General features: G+C 46.7%; 1 protein-coding gene across 1 annotated transcript in view; it reads left to right on the top strand.

Annotated features, from left to right (window-relative positions):
* RIMS4 (regulating synaptic membrane exocytosis 4) overlaps positions 1 to 23533 on the top strand; it is a 54863-nt gene extending 31330 nt beyond the window's left edge. Inside the window, exons 3-6 of the mRNA XM_015647821.2 lie at positions 12655 to 12767; positions 13413 to 13514; positions 13755 to 13894; positions 15796 to 23533. Of these exons, the coding sequence (XP_015503307.1) occupies positions 12655 to 12767; positions 13413 to 13514; positions 13755 to 13894; positions 15796 to 16014 (574 nt within the window). The 3' untranslated portion in view covers positions 16015 to 23533. The remainder of the gene's footprint in view (positions 1 to 12654; positions 12768 to 13412; positions 13515 to 13754; positions 13895 to 15795) is intronic.
* The last annotated feature ends 1733 nt before the right edge of the window (positions 23534 to 25266 follow it).

The raw sequence follows: 25266 nt of genomic DNA on the forward strand, positions 1-25266 counted from the left end.
CCTGTGTGTACTTTGGTGAAAAACTTTATTTTGTTTCATCTGAGTTACAGTGTCCTAAAAGCATGTGTTTCAGAAAAGATTTTTGACCCCAAGAGAAGTTACAACACACTTGCATTTACAATTCATAGCAGAATGCAAAGCAGGGGATCTTTAGGCCAGAACTTTGGGACCTGACTTGTCTTCAATTCTGGCTTTTGTATTTCCATTACTTAAAGCCATATATGGAAATTTAATAATTTTACTAAGATGACTGTTCATGGCAATCTTTGGAAGCAAAAAACCCACAGTATTTAAAAAGGAAGCAGTTCATACCATTCGATTTTGTGCTTTCTAGGTGTGAGTCCAAAATGTTTCTATACCTAAAAGGTGTCTGTTTAAGCCAAGGACCACGCTTGGCATCATTCTGTATGCTCTCTCTAGTCCTGTGTGATATTCTGAGTACACTGTACAGCTAAAATGCTGAGATAGTCCAAAGGCACTCTCAATTAATGTGATTCTGGTGTTAAATAAGTAACAGGCTGTAAATGAAGAGAGACTTTCTTTAGCTTTAGAAGTAGGCTAATCCTGGAAAGGCATCATAGATCTGTGCTGAAGGTTCAAAATAGTAATGAGGCACAGACTGCGATAGCAATCTTGTCACTCAAAAGCTGTGATGTACCTTATCTCTTCTGTGAGCTGCTGTCTCCAGGGAAATATTCCTGCTACACCAGCACAGTCCTGTGGCTTGGAGTTCTGCCTCCGCTACTAGATGCAGAGGATTAGTGATTAAGTTCAGTCCCTGGGCAATGAGGAGCAAGAATCTGCTTTCATGCAGAACAAAATTCTTTCCTCTTTATATTTACATAGCTTACCCTCCTGGGAAGGTGTGTAATTCCCTGAATGGTCTGTGTCCTCCCACTGCATACAGCAGCTGCTTTGTTGGGTTTTCATCGTGGGGGAGTATTTCTGCCAACAAAACGCTGCACCCCTACAAGTGCTGTCTCACCTTAAGTCAGGTGATTTGTAGCTATCAGCTCCACAGAAAAAGGGAAAAGCCTGTCTTGGAATCCAAGTGTCTGTATTAGAACAAGCCTAACGTTTGGTATTCCAACCTTGAGCGCTGCCAGATCATCCTTGCCAGCACCTCGGCCAGGGATGGGGTAGTTTCTTCTCTGAAAAGTGTGATTAAGTGGTTCCTGGATGCTTTGTTCCTAGGTGGGATAATTAATCTCTTCTGGGAACCCGGTGGGAATTGCAGCTATCTGTCTGAGCCACAAGTGATAAGCAAACAGGGCTGAGAGTACAAAGAGCTAAGAGGACTCAATTCTCTTGAAACATGGTGGGAGGGGAGTTTCTCTCCTTTCTTTTCCTGCAGCAAAGAATGGAATTGTTTGGGGAATAGCTTTGAGGAACAGAAATGTGTTCTCCTAAATCAGATTTCTTTTGACCTCTCTTGTTTGCTGTAGCTGTCTTCCCAGGGAGGCAGAATGAAGATTCATATGTCTCTGTTAGATGTGGCAAGTTGATTTTCTTTCTAATAAAAGCTGGGTTTGTGACTGGTGCAGACTGGTGCAGGTCAGAGAGTTTTCACCAGTGACTGTCAAACCCCTGGTTTTCGGCAAGGCAATGCTGTTCTAGTTCTTTCCACCCATGCATCCCTTTGGTGTGTTCACACCTGGGAGAAGACGGATTCAAAACCTCTCAGCTTTTGTGTGGTTTTTATAATCCTTATCAATTTAAGGACTAAAAGGACCCTTCCAAAGGTGGCACGCTGAAGTGATCGAAGATTTGGTGAAACTTTGCTGCAGCAAATGCCTGCCCTCAGCCATACAAACTGCTTTTAGAAGGTATTGCTCACTGACTGCTTTTTATTTGTTGCAGGGAGCTGTTGGCAGCTGCCACAGCTGCTCTGTGCTAGTGCAAGGTACCACAGTCAGAGAATATTCTGAAATGCATGGTTTTGAGCAATGCTGCTTTCATGTGAACACCAGAGTGCATAAAATCCAGATTTTTTTTTTTCATGGACAGGCTTATTATGCAGGGACATACCTCTGAGATATGCTAGACCTTCTTTTGAATACTCCCTTTATCTGAAGATGAAGTATACTGGAGACTAGCTGGGCTAAATGATGCATCTCCTGGAATTAAAGCTCATACAGCATGCCAGGAAGCACTGACCTTGTCAATACACTGCTTCATGTAAATTTTTGCCAGACAAAAAGTCCTCCAACCTTCTTACCCAGATTTTCTATTGCACAGTGGTCATGCGCTAGTATAGGAAATTAATATAATAAAACTCAATGTGGTACTTCATAGAAGGAGAAATAGATGTTTACTCTGAACAAAACTGTTTTCAGTCATTCTCATGTCCAGGTTTCATTCCCTGACGCTCTCACCACCCCAGGCAGGCACCAAGCCTCGTGAATCCAGGTGTTGGAGCCAGGCTGGGTTGGGTACTGCAGGGAGGACATGGGACATCATCTGTCAAGCCCTTGCTGGGTCTACTGAGTTGTTTTTCACAACAGACTGGCTCTTAGACTGTTTTTCTTACACTAGGACTTACCTGCTATTTTTGAATGATCTTTCACCTCAGGGTCTTGCTTTTTTTCCATCTCTGTAGATCTCAGGCAGCACTGCCACCTTTTTGTTCCCTTTTTTGGGGGGATCTTCACACCTACAGTCTGCCCTCAAACAGGGTTTGGAAGTGATGTGCTCTCTAACCTTGTTGTCTGTTCTTCCCCTGTCATTGGAGAACAGATCTGCTGCAGCCAGGTTGGTTGTGCTTTCACATACACAGATGTTTCCATTCATAATTCATCCACAGCAATCTTAGCACTGGTTACGAATCTCTACAGCAGTGAATATTTTCTTCTATGTCTATACTTAAAGATCTGCTTGAGAAAACAGTTGCCCACTGTAGTAAGTGCCTATGGGGTAGTCTCAGGACACCAGGATTGCTGCAAGGATACAATTCCGAATATAGGAATAACTCACAAACAGCCCTGTGAGATTCAGCAGTCTCAGCTCCATCCTGGCTCTTGCATGATCTACATCTTGTTTTGGCTGGGTTTTGCTGCAGCTGCACGAGACCATGTACAGCATTCAAAAAGCAGTAGATTCTGGACTTGCATGTAACTTGTTCCTGCCAAACACTTTTCTTCCTGAAAATGGAGCAGAAAGATAAAAATGGCCCTGGAACAAAAGCCTGCTAGCTGCTGTAGAGCTTAGTGAGTGGTACTCATAGCGTTTTTGTTCTTGCTGGCTACTGCTGAGATGATTAAGTTCTGAAGAGATCAGGTGATTTTTACCTTAGAAAAGCACAGCAGGTGGTGACTAACAAAGACTTGGAGGATTGTTCTCATATTATCTGAGATGAGTGTGCAGGTCCAGCAAGGAAGCATCTTGTTGTTAGCCATCTCACCTCTCTTCTCCATGGTGAGGGCAGTGCAGCCTGAGCTCTGCCCTGTTGTGCCCCGGGCAGAAGGCAGGACACAGCCTGGCACAGGTGCCACCAGCATGAGCATCTCACATCTCTTGGCTTCCTTCTGTCCCTGGTACCAGTTCTCCTGCTGGGCTGATGTGAGCCAACACTGGGACTTAGGCTGGGCCAGCTGCCTGCCCTTCTCTGCTTCACTGTGGAACAATAATTAACAGGAAGCAGGAGAAAATACTGACCTGGGTTGTGACCACATGGCCACGGGAAAATTCTCTTCCCTTCACCAGAAATTATCCATCAGCATTCAAGAATGACCAAAAGACTTGATTCCTGAATGCCTCATTCAGGAGATTCACGTTGCAGCTATTCCCTGAATGTTTCTTTTTTGACGTTCAAAACCAGGAGGCTTGTAGATGCTTTTATCACAGATTATCTTCAGGCCTCTTTTTATCTGAGTCCTTTAAAAAATGTGATGAAACGTGTTGTTAATATCAGTTCAGGCTGTAAGAAGTTGGTGTCTTTTGAGATGGAAACCAGGAAAGGCTGAATAATAATGGAGATTATTTCTGTAATGTATCAAGAAATTCCTTAGCCTGTTCAGCAACAGCACATCCTTTTGTGATGGCAAAGCTTGACCAGCACAGCTTGGAAAGGATGTGACCTTGAGAGCTGTAGTTACAGCAGGAAATACAGTGAATCCCACCTTCAGCAACCTCTTGGGAACAGACAGAATTGCTCACTGAAGACAGGTAGCTATCTTTTATTCAGTGCATCTGAGATGACTAGTGATTGCTAAAAATGGAGCTAGCCTGGCAAGGTGGGGAAGGGAGTGGGGGAGGTCTTTGTACAGAATTCACTGCGTAGTTTTTATAGCACTGTTTCAGTGGCAGAATTCATACAGCAGAAGGAATGGGATACGCGAGCGGAGTACAATGTGTTACAGCACATAAGACAGCACGTCACAGTGCTAAAAATGCTACAGAAAGTGGAGTGGCCCAGAGAGAAACAGAGCTTGTTGAGAGGCAGAGTTGGAGATCTTGCTTGGCAGAGGAGGGGTGTGCAGTTGGTGGGGTTAGGGTAGGTTTGGGTCCTGCAGGAATAGATTTGCATGGAAAACCTTCCCAGCCAAAGTGAAGGCTCCTGCAGCGTTCGCATCGACTTTGACAGGTTAAGGGGCTGTGTGCCCAGTCCCTGCACAGTGCAGTTGGATGCATATTCTTCGTGCACACCATAAATATTTGAAAGATGGAGTAATGGACATTGGCAAGTTCTGCCTTCTTCCTTAGCTGATAGATATCTGCTTGGCTCCTGCCCCTGAGATGCGATTTAAAAGACGTTAACATGCAATATGGATGAGTGTGATTGTTACACAGAACATTACTGCTCCCTGAAATTGGAGTTCTGATAGAGTTTTTTTAATGCTCAAATAAAATAACTGTCAAATATGTTATCAGTCTCAGAGGAGACTTTCCCCTCCCTATTTCTTTTGGCTGAAGGAATGTGTTGCTGTCCCTGTTTTTTGAAGATAGAGCTGGAGAGTTTAGCTTCCTGTTAGATGTAGATGTGGGGTGTATCCGTTAGCTCAGCTGTGCGAGTCAAACCACTGAGATGCATGGCTGTGTTTAGGCAACTTACTTATTAATTGCAAGTTTATTCCATGAGAGGACCAAAAAAAAAAAAAAAAAGTTTTTTATTTACAAGAACAGAACAATAGTCTCTGAACCCTGGGCCCAGACATATCCCATGATTACCAGACACAGTGGAGCAGCTCTTCAAGAATGTATCACCTCTGGAGACTTGAGATGATGGCAAATAGGTATTTGTGTGGATAGTGTAAATGAATCCGTGAAAAGAACAAGACAAAATGTTACCTTCTGAAAATAGTTGTTGTCTGGGTGTGCTGGGGGTGGCTGTGTTGAAGCTGTCTGGCCTCACCACCTCGCTGAACCTGCAGCAGTGGAGCAGCAGAGCACCGTGGGAGTCAAGGTGTGCAACTTGTGAAATAGAGACAGGAATGGAGATGTGGTCCAAGGGGGACAACACATAATTCTCTTCTCCTGAGAGAGCTCCTGGACAAGAGGGAGTTACACCCAGCTCGTGAAGGGGAGTGAGGACTGCCTCGCTCTCCATTTCTTCTGCACAGGCACAGCAGCGTGTGGCCATTACAGACTAGTACAATCAAGGATGTACTCAAAGTCTTACAAGATTTATAAAAAAGTGTGGTATCAAGAGGAAAAGAAAGGGAATAGGGAATATGTGGTCTGTTTTTCAAACTGATAATTCACAAATGATGCTCAGGACTGATTTATAAAGAGGAAGGACTGGAAATAGATTGGGAAGGAAAAAGTAAAACAATGCACAGGAATAAACTCTCAGGGAAGGAATTTAATAACAGGTTAGAAAAGCAGCTGTCATGGAAGGAGTAAATAAGGCTGCTCTGGCCTTGGGACCTGGGTGTGGACTGGCCTACCTGTGGAGATGCATTCTGACCATATTTCCTGCCAGTGTTACGAGATTTTGACAAGCTGATTCTGCAAAGGCTCGCAACAGCATAATGGGATACCTGGCATACAGAGTCCCTGAAGCAATTTAAAAATAGATTTGGAAAAGAGGTCAGACAAACTCCGCACGGACAGGAAGAGAAATTAATGATACATTTTCCCTAAATGTGTCTGCCTTTGCACACTCTGCATGCTAATCTGTAGCCACCAGCGGGCGGGAGTGCGGAGGGGACTGAGCAGAGCCACATATGCTGTGTGAGAGGGATCAGCACAGCTGCTCTGCATTTTCTGCATAGCATTTTGCATTGAAATCAGTGTTGTCCATCTAGGCATTCAAATCCTGATCAGTTTACAAGCAAACTCTGAAAAGCTGGTTCTCCATCCACTCGTATATAAGGAGCAGCTGCTGTGCCATGTGGGAGGCAACTGCATGATTTGCACACAGAGGGGAAGGACACGGATCTTTGCAAGGAGCAGGTCAGGAAATGCTGCTACCCTGAAAGAGCAGAGAAGCAACCAGCTGGCAAGGAGCCTTTAAGCCACTCTTAAATTACTCTACAGAGGACAGATTTCATACACCCTGACCTACAGCACGCAGCACAAGAACACAGTCTTCAGAGGTTGCACAGATTTCCTAAATAATCAGGATTAGGAATGTTGTGTTTCAAAAAGGTCTGGGCAGTTTCAGCCCCAGTTTGAGCACACAGCTTCTATGATCCATAGAATGTAGAATATGCTGAGTTAAAAAGGACCCACAAGGATATTCAAGTCCAACTCTTGTCCCTGCACAGGACACCCCAGGAATCCCACCCTGTGCCTGAGAGCGGTGTCCAAACGCTTCTGGAACTCAGACAGGCTCGGTGCTGTGACCGCTGCCCTGGGGAGCCTGTTCCAGTGCCCGACCTCCTTCTGGGCAAAAATCCTTTTTCTAACATCCAGCCAAACCACTGACTCAGCTTTATACCATTTCCTCAGGACCCGTCACTGGTCATGAGAGGGAAGAGATCAGTACCTGCCCCTCTGCTTCCTCTCATGAGAATGCTGAAGACCACAATGAAGTCTCCTCTTAGTCTCCTCCAGGATACACAAACCAAGATGCCTCCAGTGTTTCCCATAAGGCTTCCCCTCCAGTCCCATCACCATCCTCACAGCCTCCTTTGAACTCTCTCTAATAGCTCAATGTCATTTTTATATTGTGGTGCCAAAACTGCCCCCAGGACTTGAGATGAGGCTGCACCAGAGCAGGGCAGGACAATCCCCTCCCAGCTGCCAGGACATTGCTGACTCACATTCAACTTGCCATCAACCAGGACCCCCAGGTCCCTTTCCTCAGTGCTGCTCTTCAGCCTCTTGTTCCCCAGGCTGTCCACACAACCAGTTTTATTCTGCATATGAACAAAAAGACAGAAATGGTTTATGGGCTCGGATTGGAGGGCTGTTCTCACCACCGGGGTGCTGGTTGGTACCTGCTCTGCATGGAGACAGCGTGCGGGAGCTGCTGCCAGGCTGCTGCGGGCTCTTGTCTCCCTCTCGCGGCTGTCCCTGCTCTCCCTGCTGTCCCAGCTCGGGGTGTCCCCGCTGCCGAGCCTGCAGCCTGCCTGGGACACGGCTGTGCCTGCTGTCTGTGGTGCCAGGGATGCTTCGGGCACAGCCATGGCTGTGTAATGCATTAGGCTGGGATGGTGTTTGCAGCCTGTGCTGAGCCTTGGCTGGAGCTGGTGCCTGTGCAGATAGTGTTATCGTTCAGGCAGGTTTCTGCTGCACTGGTGGGCTCAGAGATCCCGGCCTCAATAGTATCCAGTGTAATCTTTCTGCTGTCCCTGCTCAGCTACCATGGTCTGAGCATCCTCCAGCAAAATGTCCTTCATTTGTCCTTGACACGCTGGAGGCATCGCTGACTTCCCTGTGCTCTCCCTCTGCCTTCCGGTCAAAAACAGCATTGCATTCAACTTACAACCAATTCCACAGCAAATCCATAATCTTTAACTCTGTTAAAATCATTCCCATTTGGCTGTGGCAAAGAGCCTGTAAACCATGATTAGTGAAAGCAAAGGGCCAGAGAAGAGATAATTAATTTCGCTTTGCTGTTCAAAGGCTGCGCTGCCCTCGCTCAGTGGAGGATTTGTGCCCTTTAGACAAAAGGCTGACAAGTGTCACCTGTTAATCTTCTCTGTGTACAGTCCTTTGCAGCATGAGATGGTCCCATCACAGGGCCCTGCTGGCTCTGACAGCTGCTATTTGCAAGTCAGCTGCAAAGCGCTCCCTCTTTATTCCTCTGGCTATTTTTAGCATTTCTCTTTAGATGCAGTAAAAAAAAAAAAAAGACATCTCCTATCGGTGATAACCAGGTTGTAGTGATTGTTCCCCTTCAGGGAGAGACATGTTGGGCAATGGCAAGGGAAGGGCTTTCCAGGATCACTCCAGTGTGTGTGAAACATCTGCTGGCTGTCACCAAGGTGGAGACACCACTGTCACCTGCAGCAAATCCCTTCAGGAGCCTGTCTCCAGCACATCCAGTGTGTGCTGGTTCAGCTGGAGAGCTGGCTGCTGGATCAAGGGCAGGTCAGAACAGCTCAGTGTATGTAAAGGGCAGCCAGGAAAGGTATGCCGAGCCTGCAGCGTGCTCCACAGTGGCAGGGAAGGGCTCTTGGGAGCATCAGGGCTGCATTTAGAGTTGAAAGAAGTCACAGTGTTCCCTGGAGCTCTTTTCTTCCCTGTTTTAACTACAGGACAAACAAGTGAGTGAATGGGGGAGAGCCTGTCCCACCAATCTCACAGTACATGTCCCCCTCAGCTCACCATCCCAGCTTCTCTCTGAGCATTTGATAGACAGCTCACTAAGCTGGATTTGAGCATCCAAAATTTAGTCTATTCTGCTGAATGGTTCCTGCTGTTTTTAATTCACATTCATACTAAATTTCTGCTGTTTTATTTTTCTCTTCCATCTCCCTTCAAGGGAGAAGCAGTGGCTTTCTTGGAGATAGCTTATGATTTTTCCAGACAGAAATTGTTTCCATTCCAGGATTATTGGCAATACTCAAATATATGTCCAGGAATTGGTCAAAGCCAAGATTTAGAGCTACTGCTTCTAGTGTCTAATAAACCAGCACTGCAAAAGGTCAGCCTCTGTGCAATGTAGCAGCCAGTTCTACCAGTTAATGGCATAATCTATTACAGGAGTAATTCTCTATGTCTTCCCTTCCCAGTCAAATATAACAGCAGTGGGGAACATTAACTGTCTAATCTAATACTGAGTTTCTTATAGTGCTAGTAAACTCATTAACTAGGGCTGTTATCCAGACTGATGGAGTCTTGACCTTGGCCTGTGTTTCTAAGTGAGCTTTGCCATTCCCCTTGGGATCAGCAGCTTGATTCAAGCAGCAGCTCTGCTGCCCTCCTTGCAAGGGTCTGTGCTGGTGGCCCAGCCTGGGTGTCCCTGCAGCATCCAGCCCTCTTGCTGTAGTTTGCACTGCAGAGCATTCATTGTTTCAAGGTCATCCAGAGCTCTCTGACTTCTGAATTTATGGAGGATAACAGCAGCCTTTGCTTTGCTGTAAACATTTCCAGTTGCCAGTGGTTCACCTTTAGCCCAACAGCTCTTGTTCTTGTGCTTTTTAACACTGTCCTTCATACTCTCCTGCTTTTTTCCTCTATATCACTGATGCAGGCTGCAGCATCAGCTGCTCTGTTACCAGGTGCTTTTATTTTCTCCAGAGCTGTCCCAGCTGCTGGCCAGAGCCATTGCTAGCAGCACTCATGGATAGCATCACAGAACAGCTTGGAAGGGACCTTAAATATCAGCTGGTTCCAGCCCCACTGCTATGGGCAGGGACACCTCAAGCTAGACCAGAGGAGGGGTGGGCTGGTGTGAGAGCACAGCTGCCTTCTCTCCACACAGGCACAGTGCAGAGGAACACTTGGCATCAGCCTTTGATGCGATTCTCTCCCTGGCAGGTAAGAGGAAGTGGTTTAATGAGTGTTCAGGGTCCAGAGGGGTTTCTCTCCCTTGCTGTCCTGCAGCATGCAGGGTTTCTGTGGGTGGTCTTCTCCCACCTTTGTGTCTCCTCTGCAGTAACATGGCTGGACTCCCCCTAGAGAGGAATTACTCCAAGACTAGTTCTGGGTGTGCTGTGAACTCTCATAGCCCTCAGTTTGACTCAGTCCTGGCCTTCCCCTCCTCTGTCCCAGTCCTCAGCATCTTGCTAATTATCCCAAGCATCTGTTCTGAGCACAGCAGTGAACATTTCCCTGAAGGGCTGTGAGCTGTCTTGCCAGATTGTTATTTACGTGCTCGTTCAGGTCACACGCTCCCCAGGGCAGGATCGAGACCCGAGTTTGGCCCATTTGTCTTGCATGAGTTGAAGAGAATAAAGAAAACATTTACCTTCTGGCTGATGGTCCATTCATCTCCTGCTGAATCTCATGTCTTTGTCTGTCAGGTCTCCTTTTTCCTGCACTGTTTTGAGTTCTCTAGGCACTAGTTTTCATCCTTTTTTGACTCTGTGTGCAGCCCAAAATGCCTGAGCCAGCAGGGTCACGGAGTCTCGCTGGTCCTCATGTGCACCAGGACTCCCTTTTTCTCTCCTTGTATGGGAAAATCACGAGCCTGATAAAGCCTGTCTGGCTCTGGGCTCCCTCTTCTTCTGCTTCCCCCATCCCATGTCCCTGCAGATTTGCCAGCCCTGGGGCTCTCTCTGTGCATAGTTTATCATGGGGAGCCAGGCCACAAATCCAGCCCCTCTGCCCTGGTCCCAGAGGCTGCTGCCACAGCAGGGCTGGCAGATACCAGGTGGGTGGTGGGGCAGGAATTGTGTGCCCACAGGGAGCAGAGTGTGACCCTGGACATTGGGCATACACCTTGTGCTGCTAAGGTATTGGTGACAGGAAACTGAGAAAAATGTTAAGCCTTCTCTGCTAAATAAATGTTACTGTTTCTGTTGTATCTCTAAATATTACCTGGAGTGTTGGTGCAAACAGTGGATGCAGGGTGAAAAAACACTGAACCCAAGCAGAACCACTCCCAAGCTGGTCACCCAGGATGCCAAGACTCCCTGGTCCCTTTTCACAAAGGTGACATTCTTAAGGAGCTCAAGGGCAGGTTTTTCCATGCTGATGGCTCAGCAGCTCTCCCTGTGTAGCAGCAATAACCAGGTTTCTCAAAGAGCCAGGTCAGTGTAGAAGGGAGGTGTGGCATTCCATGGAAAAGTTGGGCCATTTAATGCAGGGAGCTAAGCCACCCCATGAACCCATGCTAGTGATGTGTCCTCTTCAGTCCCCATGTGTGGTGAGATGCTGAGGTGTGTGTGCTGGCATCCTCCTTCCCTGTCAGAATAAATAAATACTCCCATGGGGCTGAGAGCAGGTCTGTAAATAGCTAATGAGAGCTGAAATCCCAACCTGAAATTAACACACTGCTGGTTGAATGGGGTTGGAAAATAATTCCTTTTCTTTTGAATGTCTTTTAAATGTAACTGGCTTGCAGGGGGCATCAGCAAGTCTTTGTGGCTGACTCAGCTGTGTGAGAGCCTGCGGTCCCCAGCCCACCCTGCAGGCAGGGCTCCTCTCTGCCGTCACTTGTACCCAACGTGCAGCCTCCTCACAGCATCCTTTGTGAGAAACGGATTTGGGGAACAGGGGGCTGTATCATTCCGTGGCTAATTGCCCCCCTCCAAGGACTTTTGGAGAAGTGGAGGAGGTTTGTAATTGCGCCTGACTTTGGCACGCAGCAGGCAGAGAGCAGCACCCGGCACGGCAGCGTGGGTATCCCGGCACAAAGCCCCTGACGTGTGTCTCAGCAGCTGTGTCATGGCTTGGCAGATGCCTGTGGGACAAATGTAGGTGTCAAATGCTGGCCTCAAGCCTCCTCCTTACCATTTGTAGCAAGTTCTTCTACAACCTCCAAAACAGCTGCGTAAATCAGGGTACAACTGGGTAAATCTTGATTTATGTCAGTGTACCACAGATTGTGATGCTTTTGTGTTGCTATGCACATGTCCTAGTGCAGTGACCAGCACCTGTAGCTTGCCATGGCCCAGCCTCACTGCCTGGTGATGACATCTGGAGGCTGTGTCATCCCAAGAGCTTTTGTTTCGCTGTGGTGACTGTGGCTGAGATGCTGCTGGTGTTTGAGGATGTTGTCCTGTTAGCCTTGCCACCCATATTCAGATCCTCTTTGTGACTGCAGTCATGGAAGCAGATATGAAAACCACGGAGTGGACAGCGTGGAGACTTCTGGTGTTGAGCAGTAGGAAATGGGACCCTCTGATCAAAAAGGAGATGCATGTGTGTGTGATAAATAAATAAGGAATTGATGCTTGCCCTGCTCGTCTCACTTTTAACTGCTGCTCTAAATGGATTATTTCCTCCCCAGAAATGAGGTCTGGGAAGTGATGGCTACAAAGAAACATCTTACAAGCAGTTCTAGGAATCTGTTACTTGAAGAGGTGACAGGCCAGATATGAGCTGCAATGGCAGAGATTTTTCTTAGAGAAAATAAGTTACAGCTAAACAAATACTGACCAGCTGGTGACTGCACCCATTATTGGGCTTTCTGGATAAGGAAAGAGATTTTAAATGTATTCCATGTAACTAAACTGTGTGGAAATCATTGAATTTTGCTAAAAAAAAAGGCTTCCATAGATGTCATTCATTTTGAAGATATATTAAATCTGATTCTTTAGTTACTGAGTTGCTTTAAAATGCAGATTAACTACTTGCCAAAATAATTTTCTTTTGCAGCTTGAATTTCAGTGGAGTCCATCTGGCATCTGCTGGGCAGTTTAGTGACTTCCTGGGGAGCATGGGCCCTGCACAGTTTGTTGGCCGTCAGACCTTGGCCACCACCTCCATGGGTAAGGAACACAGGGGAATTGGGTGGCTTTAATTGAGTCTTGAACAGACAGCTCCAACAAGCCACTTAATAATGTGTCCAGCATCTGCTGATCTAACACTGTCCTGCTCCATTTCTCTGTGAAATCAAGTGAGCTTGGCTGAAAGGTTTTGCTGACTGCAGCAAATGTGGCATTAGGAGGAGAGCAGCAGCTTTGTGCTCTTTCTCCCTCAGCTCTGAAAAGCATAGACTAAGTAAAATGCAGCTAAAATCTCAAAAATACATCCTGTGGGGTTCTTCCTCTCTAAGGCCCACCACTCTCTAAGGTTCTGTAAGAATTTTGTTACAGTCCACCATAATTGCATTTTCCAAAGCAGCCTCCAGTCCTAGGTTCTTCCATTTGGGAGAGAAGAGAAGCTTGCTGCCATAAAGAGTAGGAGACTGAGCCACCAAAGCCGTTTTAGAGGGCTCCCAGTTGAGTTTGCTTTTGAAAATGTGGCCTGGAATCACTATGGAGCTGCTCCAGAGTAATACAGGAGGAAATCAGGCCCATACAGTTTGTTATAGCTTGTGTAGGAGGGACACAAAGATTGTTTTTTAAACATTTTTTTAACCTAAGGATGTATTATTTTGAAAGTCTTCTATATATTTTGACATTTTGGTTTAGGGGATGTGGAAATTGGCTTGCAAGAGCGAAATGGGCAGCTTGAAGTGGATATCATTCAGGCTCGAGGACTGACACCAAAACCTGGCTCCAAAACACTGCCAGGTAGGATGCTTTGATATACTAAAGTACTTCCCTGAGCCCCCACAATGCTTGTGAATAGGGAAAATTTGAATTTTTTTCTTGGCAGGGCTAAGCAGCCTGTGCGTGGTACTGAAAACAAGGCTGCCTGGGCAAATCTTTTCCCTGCTGTAACTGCCTTCTTTAGAAACACCTGAGACATGGCACTCTATCTTTCCTAAAGAGATGATTTTCTTCATATGTGACCATGTTTCTTTTTTCCAGCTGCTTACATCAAAGCTTACCTGCTAGAGAATGGAGTGTGCATTGCAAAAAAGAAGACAAAAGTGGCTCGCAAGTCATTAGACCCTTTGTACAATCAGGTGTTACTGTTTGCTGAGAGTCCCCAGGGCAAAGTATTACAGGTAAGATGAGCAAGTCTCAGGTCTGGCCCTTTCTCTCTTTCACCTTTCATGGAAGATACTAAGTCCTGTCATGCTGGTTATTTAACACAGATGAGAAAAAGCCAATGTTTTCATCAAACCAAATGCACTTGATCTGAACTTAACAAAGGGAAAGGAATCCCTTTTTCTTTGTACTCAAGCTGATGATTATTTGACACCCTGCCAGGTACCATGAGTGCCTACCAGGAAAGAATTGATTTTTTAAATTTCCTAAGTTCTTTTTTTCCCACCCAGTTAGGAGATGGGTGGTACCTATAGGTGCTAAATGATCTTGCAGCATGGGTTGCCTTCCATGTTTACACACATTCAGGGCACTCTGCTTTGCCATCACCCAATCACATATCCTACCCTTTTCTACCTCTTTTCTGCTACTGCCATCCATTTTCTGCCTTACTCATGTTTTCAACTCTGTACCTATGTTTCTAGAGCAAAGAGTGATTTGCATTGTTAAACAATATAAAAATAATTGCTATCCAATAAAGCCTGGCTAAAATCTATTTGTAATACTAATATAATTAATCCATGAGTTTCTGTTCTTTACCTCCACTGGCATATGAATTTCCAGCTAACCTGCTGGACCCTTTTCTTTTATGACTTCTACCTCATTTACCTTGATTAGAAGCATTTTCTCCTGATGTAACAAGACTGTACATTTGACTGAAATAGAGTGGGACCTGGCTTGGTCTGCTCTTGCCTTGCATGGGTTTCCTTACCTGCTGCCTTGCTGCCAGGAAAGGCACTTATTCCAAAAATAAATAGAGGAGCTTGGCTTTTTGCTGATGGCCATGTCACTGAATTCAGTTTGTACAGTGGCTTGCTCCATCTCCTGTTGGCCTAGAGTGTGAATTTTTGGTTTTTGATTGACATTCATTATCTCTCCTACCTCATTTTACAGAAAACTGTAGTGTTGTGGTTGTTAGGAGCCTGGGGAAAGAAGCTGTCAGGATTAGCCAGAGATCACTAATTGTCATCATAACCCATCCTACTCATCCTCTCCTCTTCAGAACACGGACTCACTCTGCAGTCAGTCGTCACCTTTGTCTTGAGCCACACAGGGCCACCTGGCCACGTGCAGACCTCCAGCATGCCTAAGCCCATGACCCTCACTGCATCTGTTCTTCCACCCACTGGTCTCCATCGTGTTGTAAGTGTGATTCAGCTTTCCCTGCTCCTCTGCCAGCTCTTTCATTAGCCCTTCCTCTGTGTCTGTGAGCCGTTCTTGGCCGTCTGCTGCTTGTCCTGCATGTCACTCACATGTGCCCCTCGTGTTGTGTCCCTGGCTCCTGCCCTTCCTCCAGGTGAGTGGCCATGCCTGCTCTCCATCAGCCCCGTGGCATGAGCTCTGTGTGCAGAAGTTAAAACATGCTCTTCTCCTCAAACTGTTGGCTTTTGGCCCAGGTTGTTGCCCACCTTTTTTTTGTTGGTTTATTTTTCCAGATCAGAAGCTCCTCCTGCCCTTCCCCCCCAGGCCACCTTTTGATGTGTCTGTTATATGCCAGGACCAGATTTCACCTGCAGGTGTTGGACTGCAGCCCTGAGAATACTTTCTGCAGGTGCTGCCCCTGCCCAGCAGAACTGTGCTTTATCCACATGCACATTCACTTCTGTTACATGGGGGGGGGAAAAGAAATCCAATAACATTAGCATTTGTAAACATGTCCTTAAAATAAAAAAGTTGTATCATCAGCCAGAGCTTCATGTCACCTTACTCTACCATGTAGGTAGAGTAAATATTTCTGCTCTTCTCAGGCTGTAGTAAAACTCCAGAAAGTTGGATGAATAGAAGGATTGGTCAGACTTGTGCTTCCCAAGGAAGTGTGAAGGTTGGAGGATTAACTGTGCCCCCACTTCTTGTCCCTAAGGTGATAGTCTGGGGAAACTATGGACGCATGGAGCGCAAGCACTTCATGGGAGTCGCCAGGGTTCTCCTGGAAGAACTGGATTTGTCAACTTTAGCAATTGGCTGGTACAAGCTGTTCCCAACTTCCTCGATGGTGGATCCCACTACAGGCCCGCTCCTGCGTCAGTCCTCACAGCTTTCCCTGGAGAGCACAGTGGGACCCTGCTGTGACAGGTCTTAGTGAGTAAGGAAGGGGGAACTGCTTTTGTTTTTTAAACATGCTGTCAAGGTTTTGTTTGCTGGAACTCTGACCTCAAGCGCAATGCATGTTCAATCAGTTCTTGTGGAGCTGGAAGAGGAGGATAAACCAGTGACCTTAGACAGAAGACGAGGGGGAGGGCACTGTGCCCTCTCTGTCCGAGGAGGAGGTGCCATGGGGCATGAGTCCTAGTTGTCAAATTAGACATACACCTCTTGTTTCACTTCTCTCGCTGTCATTCTTGGACCCTTGTTTCAGATCAGTATTAACCCTGGAAAGTTGCAGCATTCGAAAGAATTTGGGGGGAGTAAGGAATTAATTTCTCTCAGCTGTGTGTCTTAGAAATTTCTAATATGAATTCTTTCACAAGAAAGTACCTGAAAAATTTAGAGGTCATCATCTAAAAAGAGCAGGAACAGAAAGTTTAAGAGGAAGCATTAGGTCTTTTTATAATGCCTTTCTTTCTGAGAGGAAGAAAAAGAAACTTGCAACTCTTTCTTTAGAATCAGTTCCCTGTCACTGAGTCATGTTAGCTGTAACACTGTCGTTGCTGTGTTTTCAAACTGTGCCAAATTACCAGCAAGTGTCTTTACTGCATTACGTGTCTCACACTGCTGATGAAGCATACTTGGTGGGAGAAGCAGTAGCGCCTACTTAGAGCAGACAGTTTAAACAGAGTTTGAGTTTAGCAGGCTAATTAACTGCAATTTTGCTCAGAAAAAACGCCCAAAACACTGGAAGTGGGAGCTGAACATCACACTTGCAGCTTGAGGTGTTTTTTATTGTCAGATAAGATATTCTGCGATTCGCTGACTCCCTTACTTGTTGCTGTGCATCCTTCAGTCATGATGTCTCCTATCTCCTGCTTTTTTCCTTCATCTCCTTGGTACTGGTACATATCTGCTGGAGATGCTGCCCTTCCTTCCCAGACCTGAAACAGGACTGTTTTATTCTGCCATGGGAGAGGAAATGGGGGGTTCTGGGGGTGCAGAAGAGAGAAACCTCAGTTTGCCACATGAGAAGAAGGTGCTGGAGAGCCCATAACCTTTCTTGTGGAGAGAGGGGAGCTTTAGGCAGTCCTGGTACTACACAGACATTGTCAAGTGTCTTGCAAGAGAAGATGTGATCCCCAAAGTACAGAGAGGTAGTGAGCGAGGAATGTGATGACACAGTGGTCACAGCACATGTGTTCTGTTCATTAAATGAGTAAAGCACATTTGCTGAGCTGTGGCAGCTGCTGCCAGCAGAGCCAAGAGCTGGAGGAAGTCCTCTGGATCCTCCAGACAATTTAATTATCCAGAATCACAGAGAATCTCCAAAGATTTTCTGTTGATAGCTCTGTTTTGGCTAGGTTTTGTCTTAGTTCCTAAATGAGGATTTGATGAGTGCTGTCCCAGAATAAGTTTTCGGAGATGTTTTACTTTGTGGTTTAAAAGTGAAGGTCCCATGTCCCATATAGGAAAGAGCAGATTCTTGGCCTGTCATAGAGAAATACTGAGCATTTATTTCTGCATGTGGACCTCAGCTTTTTTAGAGTAAAAGCATGAGTGTTGAGTGGATGGTAAAAGCAGTTGCTTTTGGTCCTAGCTTGTCTATGGCATTTTAAATTATTTTGAGATAAATTACAGGATAGATGCAAAAATTATATAGGCCTTACAATAATCTGTAAAAAATTCTATAATATAAAGGAGAGGGAAGGAGGACAAGGGACATAGAATGACTAGTTTTTTTGAGTCTTCAATGGCAAAAGCCTCAACATTTCAGATAAATCTCTTAATTTCCTTGATCAAATATGTCTCTTGCCTCTCACTAATTATTTTTTCTAATTGTATTAGAAAATTTCTATATATTAGCTGAAGAAAGTTTGTTGCATGCTGGTCAAACTATGTTGTGGCGCTCTCTCTTTTATTTTTATTTTCAAAAAAGAAGCACATTTACTGTAATTCAAGTCAGCATCTTTTCCTCTTGGTATGTAGTGAGTACTAGGCAATATTGTACAATATGTGTATGAACTAGAATAGAATAGGTAGATTTAGTGGTTTGTAGCACTGGATCTTTTAATAACTATGACTTTAAAAGGACTATGTGGAGCTACAGGTACACGCCAGACCTGGCAACAGGGCTTCTGTCTTCAGTTATGCTGAAAACTTTGTATTGGTAGGTAGTTTGGACATTATCTACCAGTAAAAGCTAAGTTAATCCTGAGTTTCCTGTGTCCAGTAAGATGAAAACAGCATTTTTGCAGTTTTTAATGGGGAGTAGGAGACTATATATGCCAAAAATATTTCCCCAGAAAACTTTGTTTAATGACTGTCTGTCGAAAAGCTCAGTTCCTGTGTGCCTGGCAGATGCAGTGTGTCTCCATTTCCTGCCCCTCTGAAAGCTCTGCAGGCTCAGTGATGATCAGTTTAGTTACCACAGGACTCCTTAACACCAAGGACTATCTTCCATCTGGTTTTAATCATGGTGAAAGGTCACTGTCAGGTAAAATAAAGAAAGTTACAGTTCTAGTTTTGTTGTTTTTGTTGCCATCTCCAGTTCTGTAATTTGGAGGCAGTTTCACAGTCTGCTCCGTCCTATTTTCTTCTGCATTTTTTACGTGGTTGACTGTGGTCCAGTGCTTCTCGCTTTTGTTCTACTCACTCCAAGTCCTGTTTCTCCCCAGTAAGTGAACACTGCAATCCCTGGCTGCCAAACACAGCCACATGAGCTGGCAAGTGCAGGTGACTTTCCTTCTCAAAGCAGACTCACAGGAGCCCTTCTGCGAGTGCCCACAGGACACAGAGCGAGGCCAGGGGACTTGCACGGTACCCAAGAGTTTAAATTCTGGCTTCACTCATACACATGATTCCTGCACTGACCATGGTGTATTGTAGTCAAAAAAGAACTCTTCTATTGCCCATCAATTTAAGACTCCCAGTGTAGCATCCAATACAAGTCTCAGGCTTGGAATAGCCTATTTTTTATAAAGCCTAACCCTCTTTTCCCAAAAAAAATTTGGCTGGCCAGTTTGTGTCTAAGGTGATGTGATGTGAGAGTTGGGATTACCAGTGTGGTCATGTGTAAAGCAGCATTTTGGCATAGTGATGAGCAGTTGAAAACTGAACTTTTGTCCCCTTTGCAAGTCCTGGCTGAGTCTTTTCCTGTGCCTGAGTCTTGCTGTTGGTTACAGTCAGGGAGGGAGAGAGGAAGAGCAGGAGACTTACATGAAAGAAAAAAAAAAGGTGTCACAGTATTTTTTGGTTGGTGAATAAATGAGGGATGAGGAGATTTAAGTACCTGCCCAACTCAGGGTTGAGTCTCTGTTCCTTGTGCATGAGCTGCCACATTGTAAAGGTAATGGGAGCATTGCTGGTCAAAAAAAACATGGAGAGCCAATCCCTAAATGTTACCTGCATTATGGAAAACAAGGAAATCCTGATGCTGAGAGCAAAATGATCTCTCCCTGGTGGGAATCTGCTGCACACAGGGAGAGCAGCCTCACATGTGGCTTTGTCCTCTTTGTGCTCTGAGCAAAAAGCAGCCGTGACCATGGTTGGTCCTGGTTTGTTCAGGCAAAAAATGTGATATTTTCCCAGTCTCCTGGTGTTTCTTTCCCTTTGCCCCAACACAGCTGGCATGGCCAAGGTCTTCACTCTGCAATTCAATCCGTGGGTCCTCATCCTGCAGCCAGAGCTGCTGGAGCATCCCTTTGCACTGCAGGCACTGAGGGCAGGGTAAGGGCCAGCATTTCTTGGCATGGATTGTTTCAAAGGACATTGCAGAATTATTTGCTTTGAATGAAAATATATATTTATTGTTGCTAGCTACCAGATCCTTTATCATTGTACTGTTCTAAATTTGCAGGTCTTCTGAGTATGAATATCACAAGTTCCTGTAAAGGAGCTGTTTTTAAGATATTGAGGCAGTTAACAGAATCTCAACCTAAGCATGTTTAGTAATGTTTAGACAGCAAGACAACTTTTTTATGAAACTCATTTTAAGTTAGTTTATTACATGCTGTTGGTAATATTTTAAAACAGGAAAAATATTTTTCTTTAAAGACAGAATGATATGTATGTTTTTTAACAGGTAACATAATTTAGTGTTTTCAAAAATGTTTGATGTTCTTGGTATGAAGTTTACTCATTCTTTTGATTTCTATGTTCCTTGTTATATTTTATCAACCTTTTTCCAAAAGAAAAGAGGCACATGTAAATAAACACCAGAAAAGAGTCCTATAAGAAATTCTGTTCAAACTGGCCATAAAACTATTAGTAAATATTTGTTATTGTTCATTAACTCTCAGCTACTTTGTTGAAAGAATCGATGTTGTATTTTCAAGATGAGAACAACTTAGCTAGTTTTGTCATAATCCTGTACTCTGTATAAAAATCTTTTTATAAACAAAGTCTAATAGGCTACCAAGCAATAATATATTCCATTGGGTGTGCACAGATTGTGATTTGCAGGCTGTAGTACATATTGTTGATACAGTTTATAATTGTCTTCAATCTCAACAACACCACTTTTGAAAAAGATCCATATTAACTTTGATTGTAAAAAACAAAGACTGGGCTGTTGCCTTGTGAGATATATTCATCCTATAGACTTCTCTGTGAGTGTCTGTGCCCATCGACATGAGATCTCTCTTAGGTGAAGAAGGAAACAGCTGTGGGTGACTTCATACTACAGAGGTAAAAAATAGTTTCAGTATAAACTTCATGACTGTTTCAATCTCCTGTTTTTCTTAGGCTATCTAGTATTTGTAACTTGACGAGAATGGTTCCCACTGCCACTGTAGCCCTGATAAAGCAAAAAAGCCTTTGCACTCTGGGGCCACTTGAGTTCTGCCTGACAGCTGCCTATTTTCCTCAAGGAATAACCTGGGGCAGGCTAAAGGGAGGGGTTTTTTTTCAGAGCTGCAGATGAGGCTGCTCTTCTTTAAAGGCTCTGTGGGTTATTTTGTCCATTTCATAGGTGGTATTTGTCCATTTTGTTAGAAAATTCCACCCAAGGCAGAGAGGTTGCACTTTTGCAGGGGATCACAGGGACCAAGGTGTAAAACAGGCACAGGCTGTTCTGTGCCTTTCTTCAGTGCTGGGCTCTCTCTGATTTTTCCAAAGTGGCAGGATCAGGATACTGGATTTTAAGTCAGCTCCATCATTGTTGCAGTGCACAGAATAAAAGAGCTTCAAAACAGCATCCCAGTCCATTGCCTGTGGATTCCTCGCAGCACTTCCCGTAGGACAAGTGTCCATGTTGTTCTCAAGGTTGCCAGGCTGTGCAGGCAGCAGGTCCCAGTGGTGCTGGGAGCCCCAAGGAATGCTGGAAGAATTCCTGTTTTTTGTGAAATGCTTTGAAGAGAGAGAGAGATGAGTAAATGCCAAGTGCCATCAGTAGAGGAGTCCAGGGCATTTTGTGACCTGGAGGGAGCATCTAAAATGAAATTGCAGCTGCTGGATTTGAGCCAAGCATTTAGAAAAGAGGATGATGAGTGAAAGTGAAAGGCTTTTTGTGCTCACCCCAAGTGCACGCCAGCCAAGGTGTGTGTCTGTGAACACAGTAATTCCACAGGGAGTTTGTGAGTGATTAGGTGTTCTCAAAATGTGGCTTCAGCTCTCACTGCCAGATTCCTCTGCTCAGTGGCCACGTCCCAGTGACCAAGCAGCCTCACGTGCATCCCCAGCTGCTCACCCACGACAGCAGCAGCACACTCATCCCTGGGGAACCTCAAGCTCTTCCCACAGTACAGCACCCTCTGCCCTCCCTTCCCCGCAGTAGCTGCTCTTATCCTGGTGGAGAAGAGGAACGAGGGAGAGTTTCTTTGTAGCATTTGGTTCTTTGCACTTTAGTGGCTGAAACAGAAGGACCCTGCACCAGCCCTTTCCAGAGCACCAGCAAACAGAGGCAATCACCCAAGGACTTTCCTTTTGTGACTTTCCAGTAGCTAAAATGGCCACCAAAGCAGTATTGTTAATCCCAGCTTGGCCAGGCCCATGGACAGCCTAGGCATTTACTCTGGGCATGTTATGTGGGCTGAGCCCCCTGTGCAGGGCAGGGAAGGGCTGTGTCTGACAGAGAGGCCGTGTGGGCACACACTGTGCCCAGGCAGCTGTGAGCTCCACTCACTGAGCCATGGGGAGCAGAACCAGCCAAGGAATGAGTGAGGCACACCTTGCTGGAGCAATCCCACAAGCTTTGCAGGAGCTGGTTTCTATAGTTTGCTTGGGCACCAAGTGTTAGGATATCTGCCCACTGGGACTCCAGGTCCCACCAAATGCCAGCCTGGAGCTTCAAATCCTCTTCAAATCCTTCAGCAGTTTTTTTTTGTTGGGACTGTTGCTCCTGACACAGTGCTGCACTCTGGTGATTCCATTTTGACCTGGAGCTGGTTTTGGCTTTGGAGCCAGGGAAAGTGAGGTTTGAAGGATGAATCTAAAGGCATGTTCCCCTAGCCTCACCACACTGGGATTGTTTTCCTCCCGCTCCCTGCATGGTGAAAGGGCATCCTAGGGATGCAGTGCCTCCCCTGAGACCCCCTCACACAGCACTGCCATGGCCTGCCACCCACCAGGGATGCCCATGTCCTGCCAACGTTTTGTAGCAGTCCTGCCTAAAAACTGCTTCCTTTCCAATCCTTGGAAGGAGCCAGGGGTCTTCTGCAGGGGCTCGGCAGCCCAGGCAGGTGGGATGTGTCACTACTGACAGCCAGGAGAAGACAGGGAGCTGCCTCTGTGCTGGCCAGGGAACTTTCCTGCGCCTTCCCTTTGCTTTCCCCAGCTCCCTCCATGGGTCCCCACTTCCCTCTCGACACGAGGCCTTATTCCAACCCGAGGGGACTGAGGCTGCCCACGGTATCTCTCTGCACTGACACATCCATCTCCCGCTGCCCGCCGGGAGCCCCGGGGCAGTGCGGCAGAGCTGGCCTCTGCTCGGGGTTGGGGCCACCCCCAACCCATCCCTGCTCCCATCCCACTCTGCCACCGTGCTGGAGCTCTGCCTCCTTCCCCACTGCCAGGGCCTGGCCACTGTAGGGAAATCTGCTTTCACAGGTTAAACCTTTTTACTTCATTCATTGCTCCACAAAAACCAGTAAATTTGCAGGCGTGTTACCACACTCCTCTTGCTTTTGCCTAGGAGTGGGGGCAGCTGAGATCTGCTCTTTTTGGCCTCTGTAACCCTCACCAGAACTTTCTGGAGGTTGATAACATCGTTTGGTGAGGTGTGATCTCTGTGGAGCCGGAGGGAACACAGGCAATGGAGCTGGGCAGCCTGCTTGCCCAGGTGGCAAGGGGCTCGCGAGGTGCCTGGGCTGCCTTGGGTGGAAGGTGGGACACGGTCCCGGCAGCGCCGGTGGGACGCCGGCCACTCGTCTGTAGTCAGGAGAGGATTCTGCTATACTTTTTTCCTGTCTGTAGGTTTTATTCAGACAATATGTAATGATTGAGTGATTTACAATTCAGTGTTAAGCTAATGAAAACGTTGATAATGGTGATAATAAAACCTTTTTTTTTTCCTACGGTGTGTTGGAGGTTTTTCTGTGAAGTGTCTCTGCCCTCTCTGTTGCCACCACCATCATCTTCAACCTCTGATTTCAGCTGGACCTTTCTCCTTGTGCCTGTATGGAATGAGAGCAACCTGGTGGTGCTGCATGGAAGGGCTGTCACTCCAGCTCCCTCAATCAGCCCCAGCTTCAAACCTGCATTTTCCTGAGCCACTTCTGGATGTAATTTGGCATCTCCAGGCACAGAGCTGAGCTTGCTCCAGCTTGTGCTCTGCTCACCACCCCAGCCTAAAGCTCCTGCTGTTTTCTTTCCAAGAGCATTCATGGTCAGCCCTGGCTATTCAAGGGTGATTTTGAAACCGTGGAGGTGAAGACTTCTGGCAGAAAAAACACCACCCCTGGCCCAGGCTGTTGGGAACATCCAGTGTGGGTGCAGGGGAGCCTGGAGACCCTCAGAGGTTTCTGGGTGTGCAGCTGCTGCCTGGGGGACCTGGAGCTGGTGGATCCTTGGGTGGGAGATGTCTGGGGAGTCCTGCTGGAGGGGTCTGTGGGAGGAGGTGGTGGTGCTGAGAATAGGCACCATTCTCTGGGGAGCTACTCCAAGTTCTTTTCCTATGGGAATGAGGGATCATAAAGTCATAGTTCACTAAGAATTTCTTAAAAGTTGTCATGCCTCCAAATCACTCTGCAGATCACAGGCTGAGACCAAGGGCAGCTTCCCACCTGCCCCAGCTACAGCCCCTGGGGGAGCAGTGATGGAAGGGGGAGGAGGAGGAGGAGGGTTTCTCTAAAGTGTCAGGGGGCAGCCCAGCATGTCCCACCCTCAGACCACCACCAGCTTCCCCAGCAGGATGGGGCTCAGCCCATCGCTGAGCAGCCAAGCAGAGCTACCTGGAAGCTCAGGCCACATGGAAATAGCAGCAGCCAGAGCAGGTGCCCTACTTGGCACTGTCACCTCATCACCAGCATTGCCCTCCAGGGTGTGGAGGTCACACAGGTAGCCCTGCTGCCTCTGCTGGGCTGGGCCTTTGCATGGCTGCATCCTGGGCTCTGTGACACAACCATGGGGCCACTGAGCTTGGGCAGTGCCATGCTCAATCCAGAGGGAGAGTGCAAGGCTGGCTCAGCCTCTGGATTCAGGTTTTCTCCTGTTTCCAGCTCCACCAGATACGGATTTTATTGGGGCAATACCACGCAGGTCTGACTTGAAGACTGGATGAGGGTGAGGGGTGCAGCTCCATCTTGGCCACTGGAAGGATGTCCAAGGCTGAACATGGAAAAGGGGAGATTTCCATCTGCTCAGCTCTGATGGCAAAGGGCAGCACAGCACAGCCAAACCTTGGCCTGAAATCCGTGGGGAGTGTGGGGGAGATGGGACATGGCTACAAAGGGGCTGGGCTGGTGGGATTAGTGTGGAGTGACACACTGAGGAGCTGAGAAGCCAATGAAAGCCTCCTTTTTAAGCCTGTTTTCCACACTCACCACTTGCTTTGTTCCTCCCCTCCTCCCCCTTTCTCTAAACCAAGGCTCACCCAGCTGTGCACATCTGGGTGCACAGAGAGGCAGGTTCTGGACCTTCCAGCCCCTGGAATGTCACACACCCAAAGGGCCTGGGGGGCACCCAGGTGAAGGTGTCACAAAGCAGCCCCTGGTGGCAGCCCAAGCAGCACCTGCATCCTCCTCTCTGCCTCTGTGCAGCCTGCCCACAGGGAGCCAGCCTGGGCTTTGGGGCTTGAACACATCCCTCT

Source organism: Parus major, chromosome 20 (genome assembly GCF_001522545.3).
Source record: "Parus major isolate Abel chromosome 20, Parus_major1.1, whole genome shotgun sequence".
NCBI lineage: Eukaryota > Metazoa > Chordata > Aves > Passeriformes > Paridae > Parus > Parus major.